At 43.1% G+C, this 22,927-nt stretch overlaps 1 protein-coding gene across 1 annotated transcript in view; it reads left to right on the forward strand.

Annotated features, from left to right (window-relative positions):
- The window catches only part of Macf1 (microtubule actin crosslinking factor 1), a 346,505-nt gene that overhangs the window by 120,957 nt on the left and 202,621 nt on the right, over positions 1–22,927 (forward strand). The window contains 2 exon segments of the mRNA XM_052718421.1: positions 9,209–9,271; positions 19,939–20,028. Of these exon segments, the coding sequence (XP_052574381.1) occupies positions 9,209–9,271; positions 19,939–20,028 (153 nt within the window).

A 22,927-nucleotide genomic window follows, 5' to 3' on the forward strand; every position in this document is an offset into this window, starting at 1 on the left:
GTCCTTGAACTCACTCTGTGGACCAGGCTGACCTTGAACTCACTGAGATCCGCCTGCCGCTGCCTCCCACGCGCTGGGATTAAAGGCGTGCGCCACCTCCGCTCAGCGGCATCACTAATTCTTGATATTAGATGTCCTTTGTGAATACCTGTCATCATCATAGTTCATATTACTCCTTTCCCCTTGATTATATGGGACATTATTGTGCTGACTTGTAATAAGTCATGAGACTGTGTAGTGGCTACAAATCTATGCTTTAGAATATAACAAACACAAATTTGTATTCTACTACTTACTGTGTGACTTTGGAAAAAGGAATAAGCCTTGCTGAGTATTATTGGAGTATAAATGAGAATAAGAAGGGGCTGGACATTTTATGGAAGAGTGAAAAGGAATAAACAGCAGGCAGGGGTCATATAATAGTGATCTTCAGGTCCTAAGCTAAAAGGTTTGAATGCTATCCCGAATGGAAGTATCCGGCTGTGCCATTATGTAGAGTTGGGCTCAAATGTGACTCCTATGATCTTGGGTGAGTTGCTTGTCATTGCTGGGCTTTATTGTTCTGTTGAATTAGTTTAGTAGCCACTTTATAGGGCTGTTGAATATCAGAAAGAGTATGAGAGGCGCTAAGCACATGTGAGTAAATATTCAGTAGGTTCTAACTACTAATTTTTGTTTTGTTTTTGAGTAGTGTCTTTGTCACCCAGGACAGCCTTGCACATGCTAAAGTCCCACTGCCTCAGTCTCCTAAGTGCTGGGATTATAGATGTGAGCCATCACACCCAACTTCTGACTACTAAATAAAACCCCACAGGAGGAAGGGGTTTTGTTTGTTTATTTGTTTGTTTTTTGGTATGAGTGCTCTGTCTGCATATAGGCCTGCAGGCCAGAAGAGGGCACCAGATCTCATTATAAATGGTTGTGAGCCACCACATGGATGCTGGGAATTGAACTCAGGACTCTGGAAGAGCAGCCAGTGCTCTTAACTGCCAAGCCATCTCTCTAGCCCCACACTGGAAGATTTTAAGGTAGACAGTAACAAGAACAATCTTGAGCCGGGCAGTGGTGGTGCATGCCTTTAATCCCAGCACTTGGGAGGCAGAGCCAGGCAGATCTCTGAGTTCCAGGCCAGCCTGGTCTACAGAGTGAGATCCAGGACAGGAACCAAAACTACACAGAGAGACCCTGTCTCAAAAAACCAAAAGAAAAAAAAAGAACAATCTTGGCTGATATAATGTAGGCTTAAATAATGTAGGCAGCATTGATAAGGTTGGCTTAGAGCAGGGAAATCTGTTGAGAACAAGGAGAGGAAAGTGTTAGGGGCCTGGCGAGATGGCTCCATAGTTAAGAGTGGGTACTTTGTAAAGGATTCAAGTTCTGTTTCTAGCACCCATGTCAAGTCGCTCACAACTGCCTGTAACTCCAGGTCCAGGAGATCCAACACCTCTTTTGGCCTCTGTGGGCACCTGAACTTAATACAAGCACGTATTCACACACATATCCACGCAATTAAAATATCAAATATATCTTTTTTAAAAAGAGGGTTTTTTTTGCTGCTTTTCTCTTTTCTTGTCTTGCCTCCCTCCCTCTCTCCCTCTCTCCCTCCCTCCCTCTCTCCCTCTCTCCCTCCCTCCCTCTTCCCTCCTCCTTCCCTTCCCTTCCCTGTGTGCTTGCTTGATGCACCCCCCTCAGATACTAAGGGGTGAACCCAGAGCCTCATCCATGACAAACAAGTACTCTGCCACTCAGCTGTATACCCAGCTCAAGAATTTAGTTTTACACAAGTTGAATTTCAGATGAGCGTGAAACAAAATGCTAGGAAGTGATTTAAATATGAGAATTGTGTTTGGATTAAAGGCCTGAGCTGAAGATAGAGATTTGGGAATTACCAGTATATAGGTTACAGTTAAGACCAGTGGAATAGATTAAATAATTCTGGGACATTGTAAATGACAGGTATTTGTAATTTTGTTTTGAAAAGCTACGTATTTCCCTCCCTTCATATAACACCAACATTTTGCGTATAATTTTAAGTAGTTTATGAACACTTTCTCCAAATTTATCAATGTAGTCTTCAGGCTGTGGAGACTTTACGAAACTATAATGCAGAGTAAAGGAAAAAGAAGACTGACCCCGAGTAAACAGTAAAGAGTGGGCAGAAGAGCAGGAGCAAGCAGAGGAGGGACACTGGGTAGAGTGGGTCCTCAGCTTCACGGTGTAGACTGAAAAAGAGGAGGGAGCCAGGTGTGTGCTGCACACCTGGAGGCTGAAGCGGGATGGCCCGTTCCAGGCCAGCCCGAGCTGTCTAGTGATACTCGATCTTGGGAGTTGGGGGGAGGTAAGGGAATGCTTGACCATGTCTACCACAGAGAATTTAAGAGGGAAGCTGCATGTGTTGGTGCGTTCCTGTATTTCCAGCACTTGGGAGATGGAGGGTCAGGAGTTTAAGGCCAGCCTGGGCTCCATGAGACCCTGCCTTAAAAAAATAAAATAAAAAATCTCACTCCTTAAAAATACCGATTAGGTTAAAAGGAATTTTGTTGACTTTTTTTTTTCCCCCTATCTGTGGATTAGTTGACCTGTGATAGATAGTAACACAGCAAATATTTTGTTGTGTTAATTTTTCAGTCTCTCTAGTCCCGGCATAATCATCCTGCCTCACCTCCTTAATGCTAGGGTTACAGGTGTGTGCCACCATACCCTGCTCTAAACGTATAATTTTTAAAAAGAAATTCTGAAAAGCAAACCACAGAAAATGTGTGTCTACAGAGTGAGCATTTTTACAATTAGAAGTAACTAATGTAGCAGCACAATTGTCTGGTGTGAGTGGAAGTGTAGTGTTCAGTTTCGTTAGCTCTGATTTCCCCATTGCAGCTGTATGGCCCAGTGTAGATACAGGTGATCCTTATTGAAGTTTGAGGCGTTTATGGATGAACTTGGGCCCAGTGGCCCTTGATCTCACGTGGGGTGCCCACTATACCTAGCTCTTGTTGCTTTAACTAGTCATATAATCATGTATTGGCCAGTCATGTAAGTTTTTGTTTTGCTGTTTTAGGTCTTCTTAGTTAAAGCTTTTGTTAGGCGTTTGGGGGGGGGTGGGTGGGTAAAGCATAGTCTCTGTCTTCAAAGAATGTACCTACCTGGTGATATAAGGGGAAGCATGTGGAAAGTTCAGAACTCTAGTTAGATGACTGTTGATGGAGTGATTAGCAGAGTAAGCTGATAATAATTGGAAAGATAAAGAGACTGATGGGAACTGTCAGGAAAGGCTCTCAAACACAGAAGCCCCACAGACTGTTTTCCTATGCATTTAAAGTCTTCTGCTCATCTGCCTTTATCTATAAAATACAGGGGCTGGGTGCTTAAGCTTGTCATGAAAGGTCTCAATTTGGGCCAGGCCATCCTTTCAGGTTTTTTTTTTTTTTAATAAATATGTATTTTATGTGTGTATAAGTGTTTTGCCTGCGTGTACATATGTGCACCACGTGTGTACTGTTGCCTAAGGAGGTTAGGAGAGGTCTAGATCCCCTGGAGCTAGAGTCACAGGTGGCTTTGAGCCGTCATGAGAGTGCTGGGAACTAAATCCTGGTGTCCACAAGAGCCACACATGCTCCAAACAGTCACGCCATCTCTGCAGCCCCATTCCTTCAGTCTGAAGTCTCACTGCTACCTAGTAAATGTTCTCTCAGCCGTCGTTCACTCTGCAGCCCGTCATGAACTCTGAGTTCACATTAGCTGTGACTTCAGGGAGCAGCTTGTCAGCCACTGGGCCTTGTTTTCATCCCAGCTGTCACTTGTGGTCCTCCCTTTCACGTCTCCTCCCTCCTACATTGAGCGAATCCCTCAGCCATACTTGTTTTCTGGGGTTAGTGAGACTCACATCCCCAAGACCAGGCACTGTCCAGCTGTTTCCCTCCCTACTCAGGCTGAGTCCGGCTTGGTAAATTGTGGGTTGGGACTCGTTAGGTGATTGAGGAAAATTTGGCAACACACAAAAAGAGTTTTTGAGGCCACAGTGGACAAAAAAAAATCAATTAAAAATCAAACGTGATGAATCTAAAGTTTCTGGCAGTGCTACCTCTATATTGTATCACGGACTTCACCACAGCCTTGGTTCTGAACACACACCACAGAAACTCTGCACTGTGTATGCCGTACACCATGAACACACACCACAGGAACTCTGCACTGTGTATGCCGTACACCATGAACACACACCACAGAAACTCTGCACTGTGTATGCCGTACACCATGAACACACACCACAGAAACTCTGCACTGTGTATGCCGTACACCATGAACACACACCACAGGAACTCTGCACTGTGTATGCCGTACACCATGAACACACACCACAGAAACTCTGCACTGTGTATGCCGTACACCATGAACACACACCACAGAAACTCTGCACTGTGTATGCCGTACACCATGAATACCAGCACCTGCTGCCAAAACCCCTCAGCTCAGCTTAGTGTGTGTTACCAATCACAGTGCTCTACTTTACATACAGATTCTCTGTTCTGATAGAACATGATGGATTGCTTATAGACAATAAAGACAGTGCTTTTCTACCACCATTCCTCAGTATGTATTAAATTGGTATATCTTTGTGTTGTGTTAGAATGTTTGATTTTATTCTTTTAATTTATTTGAATTTTTAAAACAGAATCTTATAAACTAGGCTGGCCTTGAATCCACCATATAGCCTAAAATAACCTTGGACTCCTGATCTTCCAGTTTCTAATTCCCATGTGTTGGAATTACAGGAATACATACCCAGCTAGAATATAATTTGAAAATGTTTGTTGTTGTTAAGCATTTTAATTTATTTGTGTGTGTTTGTGCAGATCAGAGGACAACAGCAACAGGAGTTGGTTCTCTCTCTACCCCATGGATCTCAGGGATCAAACTCAGGTCATCAGGCTTGCTAGCAAGTGCCTTGACCCAGTGAGCCATCTTTCTGGCCCTAGAATATTTGCTTTTCGAGTTACAGATGGTTGTGAGCCACTGTGTGGGTGCTGAGAATTGAAGCTGGGTCCTCTAGAGGAGCAGTAGTGTTCCTCTCTCCAGCCCCAACTGCTATTTGAATTTTAAAGAAAATTTAAATTTCTTAAAAAAAAAATCATTCAATAAATTTTGACTTGGGATTAGGACAGGATTTCTAATAATTTCTGAAATGGCTCTAAACATACTACTGTCTTGTACTATATGTTTACCAGTTCTCTTTGCATTGATGACTATAAAATATCATTCAACTCTGAGTCAAGATATTGTGTGTTCTGTAGTATCAGGTATTTCTATCTGTGAGAATAAACAAAGACACCTATCTTAGTAGCATGCAATGCTGCTTTCATATTTAACAAATAAGAAAACTGTGTGTATGCCAAATAATTGTTTTAAAATATTATTAATCATTTGTTATCAGTAAATGTATTATTTCTATACCTACTTTATGTATGTATTTCTGGGGTCATGTAAAAATTTCTTCGAAGAGAGTTGCAAGTTAAAAAAACTAGTTTAAGAAACTGGGCAAAACCACTTGTGTTTCAATACTCTGTGCTTACTTACCTGTATAGCACTTATGAAATTATGCCAAAGTTATTTAGATTTTTAATTTTTATTTTATATCTATGAGTATTTTGCCTGTGTGTATGTCTGTGCACCATTTGGTCCCTGGTGCCTTCCGAAAAGGGCATCAGATCCCCTGGGACTGGAGTTATGGAACCACCGTGTGGGTGCTGGGAATCAAACCCAAGGGCAACAAGTGCTCTTAACCACTGAGCTGTCTCTCCAGCCCTGGGGATTGGCATTTTTACTACCAGAGGCTGAAGGGCCTTGGAATTAGATGCTTAATGAAGCTTTATACAGACAGTAAGAGAGTGAACAAGTAAGTTGTATTTTAAGGAATAACTGTTACTTGCTTGGTGGGAAGAGAAATAACATACTACAAAGGGAGAATAAATAGCATGAGTGTCATGATGAGAGAATAGCAAGCTGGTTCTGATCAGTCTTCACATGATGGGACTGAAAAGGATGATGAAGTTGGACCTAATCAGCCTCCAAAAAAGAACTAGAAGTGTTGGCACACAGTGAACAAGTCTAATAAGAATCCTGGCTTCAAATATTTGCATGACTCTATTAAGTTAAAACCACATTAAACCTGACAAAATACATTTCCAACAGTTCCAAGTAAAGCCAATAGGTAGAATTTGTGCAGAAGCAGATGTGGCACCATACTCAAGGAGCTTAAGTTGCTGTGTCACTTTGTGAGATGACGGATGCTCTTCTAGCTCCAGAATGCTGTGCATCTGTGTGAGAAGGAGTAACTTGGGAGGCCTGTATCTTAATTCTGTGCTATATCAAAGGGAGAGACTTATTTCTTGTGAAGCTGGAAACATTCAGTCTAAGAAAGATGTGAAGACAAAGTCATGGGAAAAGAGAGATTGCTTCCTGAATGGAAGCAATACAAACTGGGGTGGAAAGACAGTGTATTGACCCAGAAGGCAGAGGGTTTGCAGTGGGCGTGGTACAGTGGGGCCTTTTCTAGGGGGTTCTGAAAGAGAGTGACTGATCTTGTGCAGAGAGCTCCATATAAACGTCTGATGTTAGTTTGGAGCACTGGTGACTCTCATTAAAAACATATACCTTTCTTCTGAAATTCTCTGACCTGGAAAAGAAACGGGAGGAGTCAAGCAGTTCTATTCAAGTGAGAGTAGATATTCAAGGATAGTGATTACTCAATCATGTTGTCTAGCACAAGAGAGGGCTAAACTTTGAAATTCTTCATGAATGAGGTAGAATAAGAGTAATTGAAGAGCAATAATAATTGATGGGAAGACTGGGGGCATAATTCAGTGGTAGAGCACCTAGCATGCATGAGACTCTGGGTTTAATCCTTAGCACGCCCCTCCCCACAGAAAAGAATAATTAGGGGGTATGAGGTATTTTGCTTTTTCTGTTTGAGAAAAGGTCTGCTGTATCCCAGGCTGGACTCTTAACTCATTATGTAGCCAGAAATGATCTTGAACTTCTGACCAGTCTTTCTGTCTCTACATCCCAAGGGCTACAGTTACAGGCATTCACCACCATGCCTGTTTGTACAGGACTTTGTTCAAGTACTCCATCAACTGAGGTACATGCCCAACCCTGTATAATTGACATGTATAGATTGACAAAGATGACTGCTACATCTATTTGGAGGAATGGGGCTCAGAGTGTGACCTGACTCTGGATGTGGGACAAAGGTGTTAGGTCAGCTGATGAGGGTAGGACTAGAGTTATCTCTGTTATCTGGGCCAGTGGCTGGAGGTGAATTGCTGGGGCAGTTCAGTGGAGCCAGGTAGGCTCAGATACAAAGCCAACACTCAAGCTGACATCCATCCATCCATCCATCCATCCATCCATCCATCCATCCATCCATCTATCATCTATCTATCTATGTGTATATATCCATATATATCTACCTATATATACATGGACATAGAAATGAGACTCTGGTCTCTAGAAATGATGAAGTGAGAGCTGCCATGTGGCAGTGGGGGGCAGCAGGGAATGGTCAGTGACAGTGAGGATGATTTGTTTTATGGTTTTGTTTTGGTTTTCCTTTTAAAAATCATTATTAGGGACTGACAGATAGTTGAGTGGAAAAGGGTGTTTGCTGTCAAATCTGACACCCTGAGTTCAATCCCTGGCACCCATATGATAAGAAGGAAAGAAATTACTCTCAGGTTGTTCTTTGACTTGGAAGATACATGTATCATTGCTATCTCTCTCTCTCTCTCTCTCTCTCTCTCTCTCTCTCAGTAATGTAGCAGGAATCTTAGAGAGTCTTATTAATAAAATCAAACCTGAGGCCAGTTATTGGGGTGAATGCTGGAAGATCAGAGAAGCAGAACAAGCCACAGCCAACCTCACCTTGCTAGTTCCTCAGCTGATCCTGTTTCCTCAGACTGGAAGCTTCTGAGTCCTTGTCCAGAATGAATCTCAGCTCGTAAAGCCTGAAAAGCTTAACCAGCCAACTGCTTCTAGTTTCTGGTCCTCACGCCTTATATATCTTTCTGCTTTCTACCACCACTCCCTGGGATTAAAGGCTCCTTTCTGGGATTAAAGGCGTGTGTCACCATGCCTGGCTGTTTCCAATGTGGCCTTGAACTCACAGAGATCCAGAGGGATTTCTACCTCTGGAATGCTAGGAATAAAGGTGTGAGTGCCACCATTTTCTAGCCTTTGTATCTAGTGGCCGTTCTGTCTCTGACCCCAGATAAGTTTATTAGGGTGCACAATATTTTGGGGCAACACAATACCACCACACTGTAAAATGTAATAAAAATTTAAAAATAATTATTAGCATATTCATCATACAAAAGATGGGTTTCATTATATTTTCATACATGTATCTGATGTATTTTGCTCGAGGTCACCCAATGAGGATTTTTAATTAGAGTGCTGTATAGAGGGTACAGCCTTCAGATAAATAGAAAAGAATTAGGGCTGGCCACTCAGTTTTCTGGAACTGGCTCTGTGGAATTGCCCCAGGTGAATCTTTCACCAGACAATTGTGTGTGGGATAGTCATTGTCAAGTATTGACAGAATTGGTGTTTCTGTTAAAGAGGTCTGCGGTGGGTTGTGAGAAAGAGGAGGAGTTTGTAAGATTTAGGGGAAGGGAGAGGGGAGAGATGTGCAGGGAAGCTAACCTGGGGGGCGGGGGGGGGGGGGGGGGCGATGTCAGTGGCTGTCGAGGAAACTGGCCATGAGAGGAGGCAGCAGTGTTGGGGCAGAGTGATGCAGGAGGAGAGAGATTGAATGATTGGAGTGTCTGTGCTACACCCTGAGCCTTCCCACACTTCTCTTGCTACTATTTACAACTTTAGCCTGTTGGGACTTGTGAAGGATGCGGGAGAGTGGTCATCCTGTCCCCTGCTCTATTCAAATTATTGTGCTGAGGAGACATGTCATGGTGAAATTTTTGAGACATATGATTCTGTGCAGTCTGCACAGTGGCAAATTGGTCATAATCAAAAAAGGAAAAAAGATGTTTGAGTGAGCCAGACCTTCCTAACAAGAAGCCAGTGTCCTGTAGTTCTACACCTAAAGTCAACCTTTTATATTGGTTCTAGAGAAACTGGGATGTGGACAGGGCAGAGGTGTGGGAACTAGCTGCCTGCAAAGCACTCAGTCAGCACCTCTTCTGTGTTTTCTTTGCAGATGAGCGGGACCCGGGTTCAAAAGAAAACATTCACCAAGTGGGTCAACAAGCACTTGATGAAGGTAAGATTCTTGCCTGTTTCCCTAGCTTTTCTTACTCTGCATGCATGTGTGTGACGCGTGTGGGGTCTTATACACAGGAAACCAGGGCTCCATGTCAGAAATCCTTCTCGATTGATCATCCAATTTAGTCATCGAGGCAGAGCTCATTGATACAGCTAGTCTTGCTAGGCAGCTTGCCTTGAGGGTCCCCTGTGTCTGCCTTCTGAGGCTATAATTGCAGGCAGGCCATCAGACACACCCAGCATTTATGTAGTTATCTGAATTCCAGGCTCCATGCTTGTGTGATAAACACTTTAACTGCTGAGCCGTCTCCCAAGTCCTCTATTATAAATGTGGAATCAACAGTGTCACCGTACTACCTCATCAGAGTAAGGTTGACAATACCAGGTGATGGTTCCTAAGATTCTGAGAACACAACTTCTAACTTTCAAAGTTATTTTATAGGGCTGGAGAATTGGCCCAGAGGTTATCTATACTTATTGCTCCTCCGGAGGACCTAGGTTTGGTATCCTGCAGCCACATGGAGTCTTACAACCACCCATTAATCCAGTTCCAGAGTTCCTAATGCTCTCTCTGACCTTAAAGGCAATAGGCACACACATGGAGCACAAATATACATACTCATAAACACAGAATAAATAAATAATGAATCTAACTTTTAAAAAAGAAGTTGTTTTATAAACCCCCTTCACGACCCCATCATCATTATTTGTAGTACTAGAGGTTTAACCCAGGGCCTTGCTTTTTAGGCAAGTGCTCTACTTGCTCTTTTTTGCTATTATTTTCAGACAAGGGCTCCCTGTGTTGCCCAGGCCATTGAGCTACATCTCCAGCCCCAGCTGATGGAGTTTTATATCAATTTTATTAAAATCAAGAGGCACAGGGAGCTCTGTCCAGTGATGGCATTTGTAATCCTAGCACTCAGGAGGCAAAAGCAGGTAGTCCCTGGTTCAGTTAGACCAGTTGGAATTGGTGAGATCCGGTTTGTTGAGGAACCTGCCTCAGTTCAGTGACTAAAAAGTGGGGAGTGATTGACGAAGACACCTGCTGTCAACTTTTGGACTCCATATACATGCACATACATGTGCATTCATGTTCTCCTTCCCCACATGTGGCCCCCACACACATTTAACATGCATACACACAAATACATACCATACATACACAAACATGCAAAGGATCAAAGCAGAAGTGTGGTTAAGACTCTCATAAGGTTCACCTGTGGCAGTCAGATCCAAGCAAAGTTTGCATGCTCTAATAATTACTGCTGTTCTGGGAAGAATCACCAGTGGCTGAGTGATTGATCCACTTATTTGTGTGTGTGTGTGTGTGTGTGTGTGTGTGTGTGTGTGTGTGTGTGTGTGTGTATGTGTATGTGTACAGGTGGGTGATTGTGAGTGTGTACCATGGTGCATGTGTGGAGGTCAGAAGACAACTTGCGGAGTTGTGCACACAGTAGTTGGGTGATTGTGAGTGTGTACCATGGTGCGTGTGTGGAGGTCAGAAGACAACTTGCGGAGTTGTGCACACAGTAGTTGGGTGCTTGTGAGTGTGTACCATGGTGCGTGTGTGGAGGTCAGAAGACAACTTGCGGAGTTGTGCACACAGTAGTTGGGTGCTTGTGAGTGTGTACCATGGTGCGTGTGTGGAGGTCAGAGAAGAGCTTGCAGGAGTTGGTTCTCTTTCCACCACGTGAAACTCCCGAATCTCAGGCCTTGGCTTGGTGGTGAGAACCTTTGCTTGCTGAGCCGTCTTGCTTTTCCTCATCCCTTCTTTTGAGACAGGGCCTCACTTGTAACCCAGGCTTCCCTTGAACTTGAGATCCGCCTGCCTCTGCCTCTGTTTGAGTGTAGGAGGAATCTCCTATTTGCTGTATTCAATGACCTGTTTTTCTCTTCCTGTTGCTTGATTTCTCTTTTGTACTTAACACTGTAGTCTGTTCCTTGACACTCTTCCTTCTGTTGACTTGTAGAAACACTGCTTCTGCCTCGATTATTTCTCCTTCTATGAATGTTGTTTTTTCTGTCGTCCCCCCGCCCCCCACCTTTGTCTTTCTCTCTGAGACAGACTAGTCTCATCTGTATGGTTGAGGGTGACTTTGAACTCTTGCTCCTTCTGCCTCTCCCTCTTGTGGTGCTGTTTGTGTGGTGTGAGGAGGGAGCCCAGGGCTGTGTGCCTGCTAGGCAAGCACTCTGACCCTGAGCCGCGTCCCCACCCCTTTTCTGCCCCTTTCACTGGCTGTTTCCCTTTGTTCCCTCTTCGGTGTTGATGTTCCCAGGGTTCTGCCCTTGATCATGTTCTTGTCTCGTTCTGTGTCCTTTAGCAGTCTTGTTTCTTTTAGTCATGGTGGTTGTCTGCTTGCTGAAATACAAAGAAGCACAGCAGAAGTAGACCCAGGGTGATTCCGCTGAATCCAGCATCTAGATGCAGCTGGACTTTCTGAAGACAAGTTATCACACAACTCTTTCCTCTTTTGATGAGGCCTCGTTTCCTCTCCTCCATTTCTGTTTTTGTGTCCCCTGCAGTCGTCTCTCTTTGCTTGTGTGGAAGTCACGGTGGCTTTCCCTCACATGGTGAGGCACATCTGTGGGCCACATGGCTCTAGAGGCACAGGCAGACACTGGGCTGGTTGGCTTCTCTTTTTCTCAGTTGTACAGAAACCAGACCAACAGTGCTTACATGAATCCAATGCAGCTCCTTAGGAGCACTGACTGCTCCAGTGACAGCTTCAGTGAGGGTGATTTTCCAGCCACAAGACCTGGAGAAAAAGAGCCTTTCCCACATTTTACCTCAAGCCCAAGTTGTGCCTTTCTCAGGTTGACTTGACAGATTCATCTGCCTGTCACCCAGGTGTGTCCTGTATTTGACACATCTCAAGTAGCTAAATACTTTGCTTGTTGTCCAGGTCAGGAACTTAGAATCATATTTGATTCAGGACTGCCAATGGTAATCTGTCTGTCCCTTGTTACCAAATCTAATCAATTCAGCTCAGAAAGGGGACTTGATTCTGTATTCTCCACTTTTGTTCACTGTTCAGGGCTTCTTCATTGCTTGCCTTGCCCTCCATAATAGTTTCCTAACGAAGTAGCCAATAATAACCCTGATTGTGACATTGGTATTTGTAGTTTATGATGCCTTCCAACAAGTCAGACGTTTTATAGTAAGTCCCTCCCATGAATTAGCTCACAGCCTTTCACTGACTGTGCTGAATGTTCTATTAATAACCTTATTTTATCAGTGAGGAAAATGAGGTTTAGAAAGGGTGTGCAGCTTGTTCAAAGTCACACTACTAAAAATAAACAAACTGAAAAATTAGACCTCGGTTTATAACACATATTCCTTAACCTGCAAAACTGGCCCTGGCTTCTGCCGTGTGGAGGTTCTCAACTTCTCAGTCGCTGCTACTGAAGACAGCAGCCCCTTCCTCAGCAGCCAGTAACTGCGAGTGGAGCGTGAGGCTGGGAGCACAGCCTGCCTTTCTTACCCCCATAGCGCCAAATCCCGCTCCTTCCTAAGGCTCTTGCTCTTGCTGTTTTACCTGTCTGTCTTGGCTCTGGTCTCCCTTTGGCTGTTTTGACTGTCAACTTAGTATCCTTCAATAATTGTTTTCCTGACCCTCCCACGTAGAATCAACCGCCCTTCCCTTTGTGCGTCTCCTTGTATCGGTTTGTGCTTCGGTTACAGGATGCATATGCCTTACTCTGACTCTGTACTAGATTGCAGGTTTTGTTTTCAGATTGCATCTTTGTTCTACTTTCATTTCCATTGTTGTGATAACATAACTTGACAGAACAACTTTAGGGGAGAAAGGGTTTGTCTGCCTACAATTCTAGGTCATGTGCCATCATTGTGGGAAGCCAGGCAGGAACTTGTAACAGTTAGTCACATTGCATCCACAGTGGAGAGCAGAGAAGTGAATGAACACATGCTTACTCTTAAACAGTTCAGGCCCCAGCCCACAAATGGTCTGCCCACATTTAGGGTCGGTCTTCCCATCTCAATTAACCCAATTAGGAACGATGCCCCCAGGCATGCCTATAGGCTAGCCTGATCCAGGCAGTCCTTCACTGAGACCCTTTCCAGGTGAAGCTAGGTTGTATCAAGTTGAGCATTAAATCTAACCATCACAGTCTTGAAGACAAGTAATGTGTCTTGTTTTTGTTTTGTTTTGCAGTTTTGTAGTATCAGAACAAAGACAAGAGAGGCAGGGTGGAGGGAGGACAACTCTCGAAAGCTTGTTTGTATTTGCTGCTCCAAATTCCTAGAGTGCTTCCCAGTTATCTCCAGTTGATCTCTGATCATAGGATGATACGCCTCTCTGTCATGATTCAGAGCCGACTTTACCTGGTTCTCACCTGCTTGTCCAGATAGTCTCTCCCATGGAACTTACGCTGTAGTCACACCAGTTAACTTGCTGCTCTCTGAAGTCCTTGTACTTCTATGCTGCTCTGTTTGTTCCTCTTCCTAGAATGCACACCCCAGTCTCCTATGCCTGGCCACTGCCCACTGACCGTTTTTGGCTGACCATATTTGGGATATAATCTTTCTGACCTACATTCTTTAGACTAAGTCACTTGCAATTCCATCTCTAGTTCTGTGTCACTTGGAACAGATGCCTGTGTGGTTTGCATACTGTCTCCTGTTAGAGTGCCCATTGAGACTGAGACAGTGTAATACTACTTTATCTGCAAGTATTGCACTGGGACATGAGGGACAGCCAATAAGTATTTGTTACCTTGAGCAGATAGTAGTAGTGCTTAATAGCTTACAAAGTGCATTTTATCTGATCTGCTTTTTACAATAACCTCTGAAGAGGGTTCCTTCCTAAATAATGGTGCTATCTTTTATGGATTTTAGAATATAATCCTCTCAGTTTTCATGACAAAAGAGGTGAAAATTAGAGAGGTGAAATGACTTTCCCAAGATCGTGCAGCTAGTGAGGGGCAGAGGTAAGGGACATCCATAAGTCATGTGATCAAAATTACTGGGTCTTTCTACTAAACATGCCCTCAGTACCTCTCCTTTCATACCAGTCTCTAAGAGCTGGACAAGCCAAAAGTCCCACTAACTTTGTATTTGGATTCCAATGATCTGGCTCTCTGATCCTCCTTGGTAGCTGATGTTGCCTGTTGGAGCTCCGCCTAAGTGCTGGGTGATGACTGGAGGCCTGGGAACCGGGAACCAGAGGAACACATCATAGCATTGTTAGACGTTGGAGGCCAGCCAGAGCTTTGCTTAAACCCTTGGCTATTTTGAAGCATTTTTCAGGCTGCCAGCCTTCTAATTCCAACAGCACTTTTTCATCTTTGGATATTTAGAGAGAGAGAGAGAGAGAGAGATCCACTGCTAATCAGAATCACTCTACTAAGACTGAATTCTTGGAACTTTGGGTTGAATGTTAAGGAACAAAATTTGTTTGTGAAACTCAGGCATCTTTTGCTTGGCCGTGCAAATACATCCATTCTTTCTTTGGCCAATAGGCCAGTGTAAGATCAAAACGAATTAAGCCTCTCAAATTCTAGGTTTAGTTGATCCAGAATCTCTTGGGTTCTCCGATATACCTTTGGGGAGTGCTTTGTTCTAGATTAAGAAAATTACACCCCTTCCCCTCCTTTGTGTGGTTTGGGTTTTGAGACAGTCTCACTAAAGCCCAGGGTGGCCTCACATTTACCCGCTTCCTATTTCAGTCTTTCAAGTGCTGAGATGACCCGTATGCAATGCCCCCTCTGACTTTCCGGTATAATCGAGGACCCGATGGCTATAGGGCGACACTCAGGGTCCCCAGCACTGTCTGGTGTGCAGCTCTGCTCAGGCTGCTTGAGAGGGTCACTACTCTCCAAATGGTGCATGGATTTTCATACCTCTTCCCAGCTTACCCCATATTTTCATTGTACTGAGAACTGAACCCAGAAACTTGGAGCTAAACGAGGTACTCTAATACCACATCCTTTACCCATCTTTTCAAAAATGGAGACCAGAATCTGAAACACACTTGCAACATTCTGTTTTGTTTTGTTTTTTGAGGCAGGGTTTCTCTGTGTAGTCCTGGCTGTCTTGGAACTCACTCTGTAGACCAGGCTGGCTTCGAACTCAGAGAGATCTCCCTGCCTCTGTCTCCTGAGTGCTGGGATTAAAGGTGTGCACCACCACTGCCTGGCCTACACTTGCATATTTTAAAACATCTTCTGTGATATATTTGTTGTTCTACTACATAGTTTGGATCAAGGACATTAAGCTGCTGTGTTTCCTTTTAATACATTATTTTAGAGGAAAGTTTTTGGATCAAGTTTTCCAGTATCAGAGAATGACACAGGAAAGCTCCTGTTTGTTGTTTTTGTTGTTATAGAGGCTATAGAAGCCTTTAAAGGGGAAGAATGCAGCTAAAACAAGGGCACAGTGATCTGGACCCGCTCTGACCTTCCTGCGGGCAGGCTTGGGTGCTTGGGAGGCAAAGGTAGAAGGATCATGGGGCCAGGAGTTCAGAACAGCCTAGGCAATGTAATAGGGCCCCATTATAAAACAAACTACCTCCCAAAGAAGACAAGTTAAAGGTAGAAAGGGATGAGCGGTTTTTTGAGACAAAGTTTCCTCTAGTTCATGTTGGTCTTCAACCTCCTTTTCCTCCTGCTTGAACTTCCTGAGTTCTAGGATTGTAGGTGTCTGCCAAAAATGTGAGTATAAAAGAATATATCTCTTATTTAATTCAGTTGTCCCTTTTCATAATCAATTATCAGTTATTTTCTAGCATTTAAAAAAGATCAATTTTTATTTGTCTGTCTGTCTGTCTGTGTGTGTGTACACAGGTGTGTGCCAGTGTACCACATGTATGTTGTAATACGAAAATAGGGCATTGGGTCCCTGAGAGCTGGAGTACAGATAGTTGGGAGCTACCTTACTTTGGTGCTAGTAACTAAACTCTGGTCTTCTGGAAGAGCAGAAGTACTCTTAACCAGAGAGCAGACCCAAGGCTTTGTGTCGTCAGGCCAGCACTTAACCACTGAGCTATGTTCCCAGGTCCTGACTTTTTTAAACTTACCATTCACTAGTTTGTGGTATGATTTCCATTATATCATTCTCTTGAACTTGTCTTCCCTTTCCTCAATTTGCATGCTTGCATGTACACACTAACAGCCAACCTGTACTGGTTTATAGGGGCACAAAACATTTTTTTAAAGGACCAGCAAGATGGTTCAGTGGGTAAAAGTACTTGCCTGATGACCTGAGTTTAATTCTGGAAACTCACTGTGGAAGTTAGGACACTGACTCCTGAAGTTGTTCTCTGATGTCAGCAGGCGTGCAGACAGACAGACAGACAGACAGACACCACATGAGAATGATGATGATGAATTTCTTTTTAAAAACTTTCAACAGTTTTAGTCGTCATCCCCCTTGGTCCCTGGAGCACTGCTTTGGCGGTCCCTGGAGCACTGCTTTGGTGGTCCCTGGAGCACTGCTTTGGTGGTCCCTGGAGCACTGCTTTGGTGGTCCCTGGAGCACTGCTTTGGTGCTCCAGCCCCTCCCTTGACTGTGCTTGTTTGTTTTCCTGCTTATCTTACTGCTTCTGCTTTTTATTTGTTTAGTCCCGCCCCCCTCTACCCCCACCTCCCACCCCCAACTCCTGGCCTTTATTTTACTGATGGCTTCTCCATCTTCTGACTTCTAAATTTGGCTCCTCCCTAAGGCCCCTTCCTAGCACTCTGTTCTTTCTTGCCCCTATCTTTGAAAGTCTAAGATTTCCCATGTCTTTAGCTGATGCCTCAGTGCTTATGAGTTCTAAAGTGAGGTTCTCAGCTGACCCAGGTTGAATTCTGATAGTTTGAACTGCTTCAAGAATATTCCTTTGGAGGTCTTTTCACTGCCACTTAAAACTTGCTGTATTTGAATTTTAATTCCTCTAATATGCTTTTCCCCTTCTAATCTTGATGATCTGTTCATTTGTTAGTAGTGAACTATGGTCTGTCTACAACAAAATCTTGAAATATCGAGTCATTGGAAGATGTTGATATCTTGGAATTGCTGGTTTGGTTTGAGTAGTTAGACCTTTCTGTGGTCCATCAGCTCACAAAAACAACATGGAGACTATTAATTATGAAAGCTTGGCCTGTCATTTAGGCTTGTTCCACTAGCTCTTATAACTTAACCCATTTATATTAATCTGCATTTGCCTTGTGGCTTTTTACGACGACTCTTCCATCCTGTACCTCCTATTTCCTCTCTCTGTCCTCTGGTGTCTCTCCTGTGCCTCACTTCATCTCCTCTTTCTCTATGCCCAGAAGTCCTGCCTAACATCTTCCTTCTCAGAAAGTCCCACCTAACCTCTTCTTGCCTAGCTATTGGACCTTCAGCTCTTTACTAAACCAATCAGAAGGTGCCTTAGCAAAGACACATCTTCACAGTGCACAAAAAGATTATTCTACAACAGGTTTGGCTCTGTAGACTCATGAGAGCAAAAAGTTAAATGCTCAGCAATTTTGTAAGCTGGTTGCTAAATATAATCATTATTAAAATTAAGTTACAAACTTACAATAAATTATATATAAAATAAAAGTCATAAATATTTGAAGGTTTTCACTTCATAATAATTTTACTCTTGAGGTTAATTATATGTGCTGTGTCTCTATGATGGAAATATTATATAATGATGTGCTACTATCCATTTCATCTCAACACGACCACTTGAAATTGGTCATGGTGGAAGTATTTTTACCATGGAAATCCTCAGTGCTACTAGTCTGAGCCAGGTGTCTGACTAGTTCATTGTGTAGACTGAAGACAGTGACAGAGAAAGTGTTCTAAAGTGTTTATGTCTAGATCAGTACAAAATTATTTTATTTGAAAACTATTGTTCATTGTAAATCAGTTTCTACAACTGTAATCTACTGTCACCTTACTCCCCCTATCCTCCTCATCCCCCCCTCTTTCTTTCTTGAAAGTTCTCACACAGCTCAGACAGGCCTCAAACTCACTAAGTAGTTGAGAATGACTTTAAGCTTTTATTTGTTTGTTTTTTGAGACAAGGTCCTTCTACGTAGCCCTGGCTGTCCTGGAACTCACTATGTAGACTAGGCTGGCCTTGAACTCACTGAAATCTACCTGCCACTTCCTCCTAAGTGCTAGGATCATAGGTGTATATATATCATTAGCCTTGTTTATGTGCTACTGGAGATTAAACCCATGGCTTTCAGCATGTTAGGCAAGCACTCCATCAACTGAGTTACATTCTCGGCCCAAACTACCTTCGTGTGTGTGTGTGTGTGTGTGTGTGTGTGTGTGTGTGTGTGTAGGTGCTAGAGGACAACCTGTGCCTTTGTTCCTCTTCAGGCTACCATCCCCCCTGTTTTTTTAAGACAGGGCTTGTCACTTGGATCTGGGGCTTTCCAATTAGCCTAGGCTTGCTGGCCGGCAAGAATTTCTGATTTTTAGTATTGTGATCACAAGTGCTTGCCATTGTATCCAGCATTTTGCATGAGTGCTGGGGATTAAACTCACATCTTCATACTAATAAAGCTTTATCGACTGAGCTGTCTTTCTAACTCCCAGCTTACTTTTTATTTTGAGACAGGGTCTTACTCTGTAACCCAGGATAGCTTGGAACAGCTTCAGCCTTTCCATGCTAGGGTTACAGGTGTCCACCACCGTGCCCAGCTTAAACTCATTACTTTTGAAAATAGCCTTTCTTTTGTTGTCTAGAAAATTATTTATGTAAAAAATTGTTTTCTTCCTATTTTTACCAGTCTTCTCTTAGTGTCACTTAGTGAAATTGTTTCTAAACTTTGAGTCTGAAGACCTGTGGCTCGAAACCATAGCTACCAAACCTGAGAGCCTCAGTTCCCTGTTTCTTCTGTGGAATCGGAATAATAAACTTTACACGACAGTTCTTAAGTAAAGAAGACAAGATGGTGGCTGCCCATACAGTCTAGTGCTTAATGGGGAAGACAAAGCCAGGAAGACCAAACTGAATCCAAAGTCTCCACTTTGTGAGCTTGGGCAGTACTGAGTCCTCATGTATAAATTGGGGATGACAATAGCAATCAATACCCACAGCAATGAGTGATAGATGAGATAAAATATAAAGCATTTAGCAATTTAGCATCATGTTCAACATCAATCACATTTTTCAAAGTGTTATCTGTTTTTTCATAGTTTTAATTATAAAATTGAATTTATTTCAATTAATAAAATTTAAAAATTGAAGATAACTCTTGAATTCATTATTATAAATATATAGCAAGAGCAAGTTTGGAGTATGCCCAGTGAAATGTGGGTTGCCTTGCCCTTGGCTTTTTTCTTAGCAACCCCGAAGAATTTTCTGACACTGAGTAGACTAATCTGCCCATCTTAGCCAATTACCTGTTTAGTCTGTGGCCATTCTTGACATGTTTTCAAGATAATTGATTCCCTATCTCCTTGTCCACACTTTTTAGAATACTGTCCAGTGTTGTTTGGTATATGATAGACTTGGCTTTAGTTTAGAAAACACATATGCTGTGATAAATGTTATTATTCCATATGGGTTTTACTCAGACTTGGAAATTCATGAATTTTATTATTGCTTCTTGATTCCCATTCTTTAATTTGCAGATTTATCTAGAACTAGACATTCTCTGGCGAATGATCAAATAATTTGAGATCAGTTAATGACTGACTTGTCTTACTGTTCTTCACAGGTTCGCAAACACATCAATGATCTGTATGAAGACCTTCGGGATGGACACAACCTGATCTCCCTGTTGGAGGTCCTCTCAGGCATCAAACTGGTGAGCTCCTTTCTTCTAATGAATGTCCTGCAAGTGAGGCTACTGACTGCAGCCCACGTAGATGATCTGTAGCAGCAGCCTTTACAGCTTGCCCATTGGGAGGGAGGGAGAAGTAGATGAGGTTATTGATATACTTTATTTCTAACCCAGGCATATAATTTACAAGTAACATCATCTTAATTTATGCATTATGTATTGTCATGCGAGCCCCCCCCCCCCCCCCCCCCCCCCCTCTAAGGATTGAACCTGAGACCTCACAGCTGCTAGAAGGCACTGTATAACTAAAGTATGTCTCCAGCTTTAGGTCTCGAGCCTTGATAAAATCAGAAATAGTTATGCTTTGTACTGCTAGACAACATCTTCTTCATTCTTCATTTCTCTCTAGATACTAATATTTCAGGAACATTATATTCGTGTTTAAAGTTTTTTTTAATAAATTGATTTTTTTCTATAGTTTTTTTTCTAGTTTATAGACTCTCCATTTCTCTATTATATTTTTTGTTGTTATTTCTTCTAATTTTCTGTATTCAGCTAAGGATTTGAAGTTTAATGTAAAAGCCCAGGTGTTTGGAGTTTATCTTACTTCCTCATATCAATGATTTGTTGAATCTCACAGATGTGGAGAGCTGCTGAAGCTGGTGCCTGTACATAGTCTCAGAAAGTAGTATGGATGGGCTCCTTGAATAATTAAATACACCCGCCTTGTCCCAGAATGTGTTTAACAGTGCTTGTGGTAAACCCTTTCCTATCTAAAAGGAAATCCTGGCTGATCCTCCTGACTTGTCAAAGGATGGATATATATACATATGTATATATACATTTTTTTTTTTTAATAGGAGAAAGTTTATTTGGGGCTTACAGTTCCAGAGAGAGAAAAGTCCATCATGGTACTGTAGCACGGCAGAAGGCAGCCAGCACAGAAAACTGAGAGATCACATCTTCCCCTGCATGATGATGAAAAGGAAGCAAAACAACTGGAACCAAGTGTTCAGATAGTCTAGCCTGTGGGGGACAATTCCCATTCAAACCATCACATCTAGAGTTTAAGGGGGATGGATGAGTTGGAAGGGATCTATTTAGATTCGTTTCCGATTCCCTAAAATGCCAGCCTCAGGAAGGGAGTTCTCACTGGCCCCCTATTTACATGGCGGGTTTGCATACATTTGCTTACCACAGTTAAAGTTTCCTCGGACCAAAACAGACAAAAGCAGGAAGAGAGCCCTTCTGTGTTGGAAGCAAAGGCTGAGGACACCCAAACGTACCCAGACTTACCCTTCATCACACCTGGCTGGCAGGTGAAACAAAGGCAACTCCCAGAGATGTCTGTGTCCTAGCAAAGGAGAGTTCTTAAACTTGCTTTGTCTGAGGCACTAAAGTAACACTCCTTGGGCCATTGTCTCCAATATCTAAGCCTAATGGAAATGAGTGCTCCTGTGGTCCAGCATCTTTCTCTTTGGTGCCGCAGGCAATGCAGTTTTCATTGGAAACATCCACACTTGAATATTGGCAGCATCTGTGGGGAAAGAGTCCTGCAGAGGCACACAGCGCAGGCAGTCTGAATCTCAGCCCACTCAGTGCTTCTGGTGGATTCTTAGTCACTGTTTGTTGTGTTACAAGAATAGAATTTGGCACACTACATTTCACTGCTTGTGTGATGTTCAACTCCTTCTAGGATTGGGGTTGGCTTCCCTGAGCCCTTTGTTTTGGATTTACTTAAGAAAAAAACTTGTAGTACAATTATTTATATGTATTTTTAGTGGTCAGAATTGCCTCTGTTAGCATAGCTAGCGTGTGTAATTCCTAGTTCTCTTCTGGCCCTTATCCATTAATCTAGTAAGAGATTGAATTCATTCCTCTATGCTGCACTCTACTCTTCAGCGCTCATTCAGTCTGCCTCATACAGTTGATGAGTTTGCAGTGATGTTCGTAGTGGAAGGGCATCCTTTTTGATGATACTCCTTACAAAACAGGGTAAAGTCCCTCCAATTTAATTTCTACTTCTAACCTTTGAAGACCACAGGTGTTCATGGAGATACTCTTTTGTTTTGTTCCTTTTTTTGAGACAGGGTTTTTCTGCGTAGCCTTGGCTATCCTGGAACTCACTCTGTAGCCCAGGCTGGCCTCAAACTCACAGAGATCTGCCTGGCTCTGCCTCCCGAGTGCTGGGATTAAAGGCGTGCGCCAACGCTGCCTGACTCGATCTATCTCTCAGAGTTGCTCTTGTCCCCTTTCCTCTCATAGCAGATTCACAGATGTAGGGTAGGCAGACGTGGAGAGTTGAAGATATGCTCAAAATAAGAAGCATTCAGTGTATTCTGCTCTGGTCTTTTTTTTTTTTTTTAAGATTTTTATTTATTTATTATATATACAGCATTCTGGCTGCATGTATGCCTGCACACCAGAAGAGGACACCAGATCTCATTACAGATGGTTGTGAGCCACCATGTGGTTGCTGAGAATTGAACTCAGGACCTCTGGAAGAGCAGCCATTGCTTTTAACCTCTGAGCCATCTCTCTAGCCCCTCTGCTTTAACCTTGATTTGATTTTTTTTCTCTCTTTTGGGGGTGGGAGGTATTTTTACTTTTAGAAAAAAAACATTTATTCACTGTGTGTGTGTGTGTGTGTGTGTGTGTGTGTGTGTGTGTGTGTTTTCTGTTCCTCTGTTGTGTTTTCTTTGGTTGGTGGCAAAGGAGCCAGCAGGGCTGAAGACCCTTCGTCTTGTGAGCATGCCCTCCTGGCGCCATGCAAACAGCGAGGATCAGGAAGAGGAAGATGATGATGATGTAGTAGGTTTTTCTGGGAATGCCAGCATCCCAGCTGGCACTGCAGGGCCACCAGAGAGGCCAGAGTTCTCAAGGTCTCCAAGTAGCTTGGTCACCACTTGCTTTCTCTTTCCAC

This window comes from Peromyscus californicus, unplaced genomic scaffold (genome assembly GCF_007827085.1).
Source record: "Peromyscus californicus insignis strain IS unplaced genomic scaffold, ASM782708v3 Scaffold_5__1_contigs__length_169319896, whole genome shotgun sequence".
Taxonomy (NCBI): domain Eukaryota; kingdom Metazoa; phylum Chordata; class Mammalia; order Rodentia; family Cricetidae; genus Peromyscus; species Peromyscus californicus.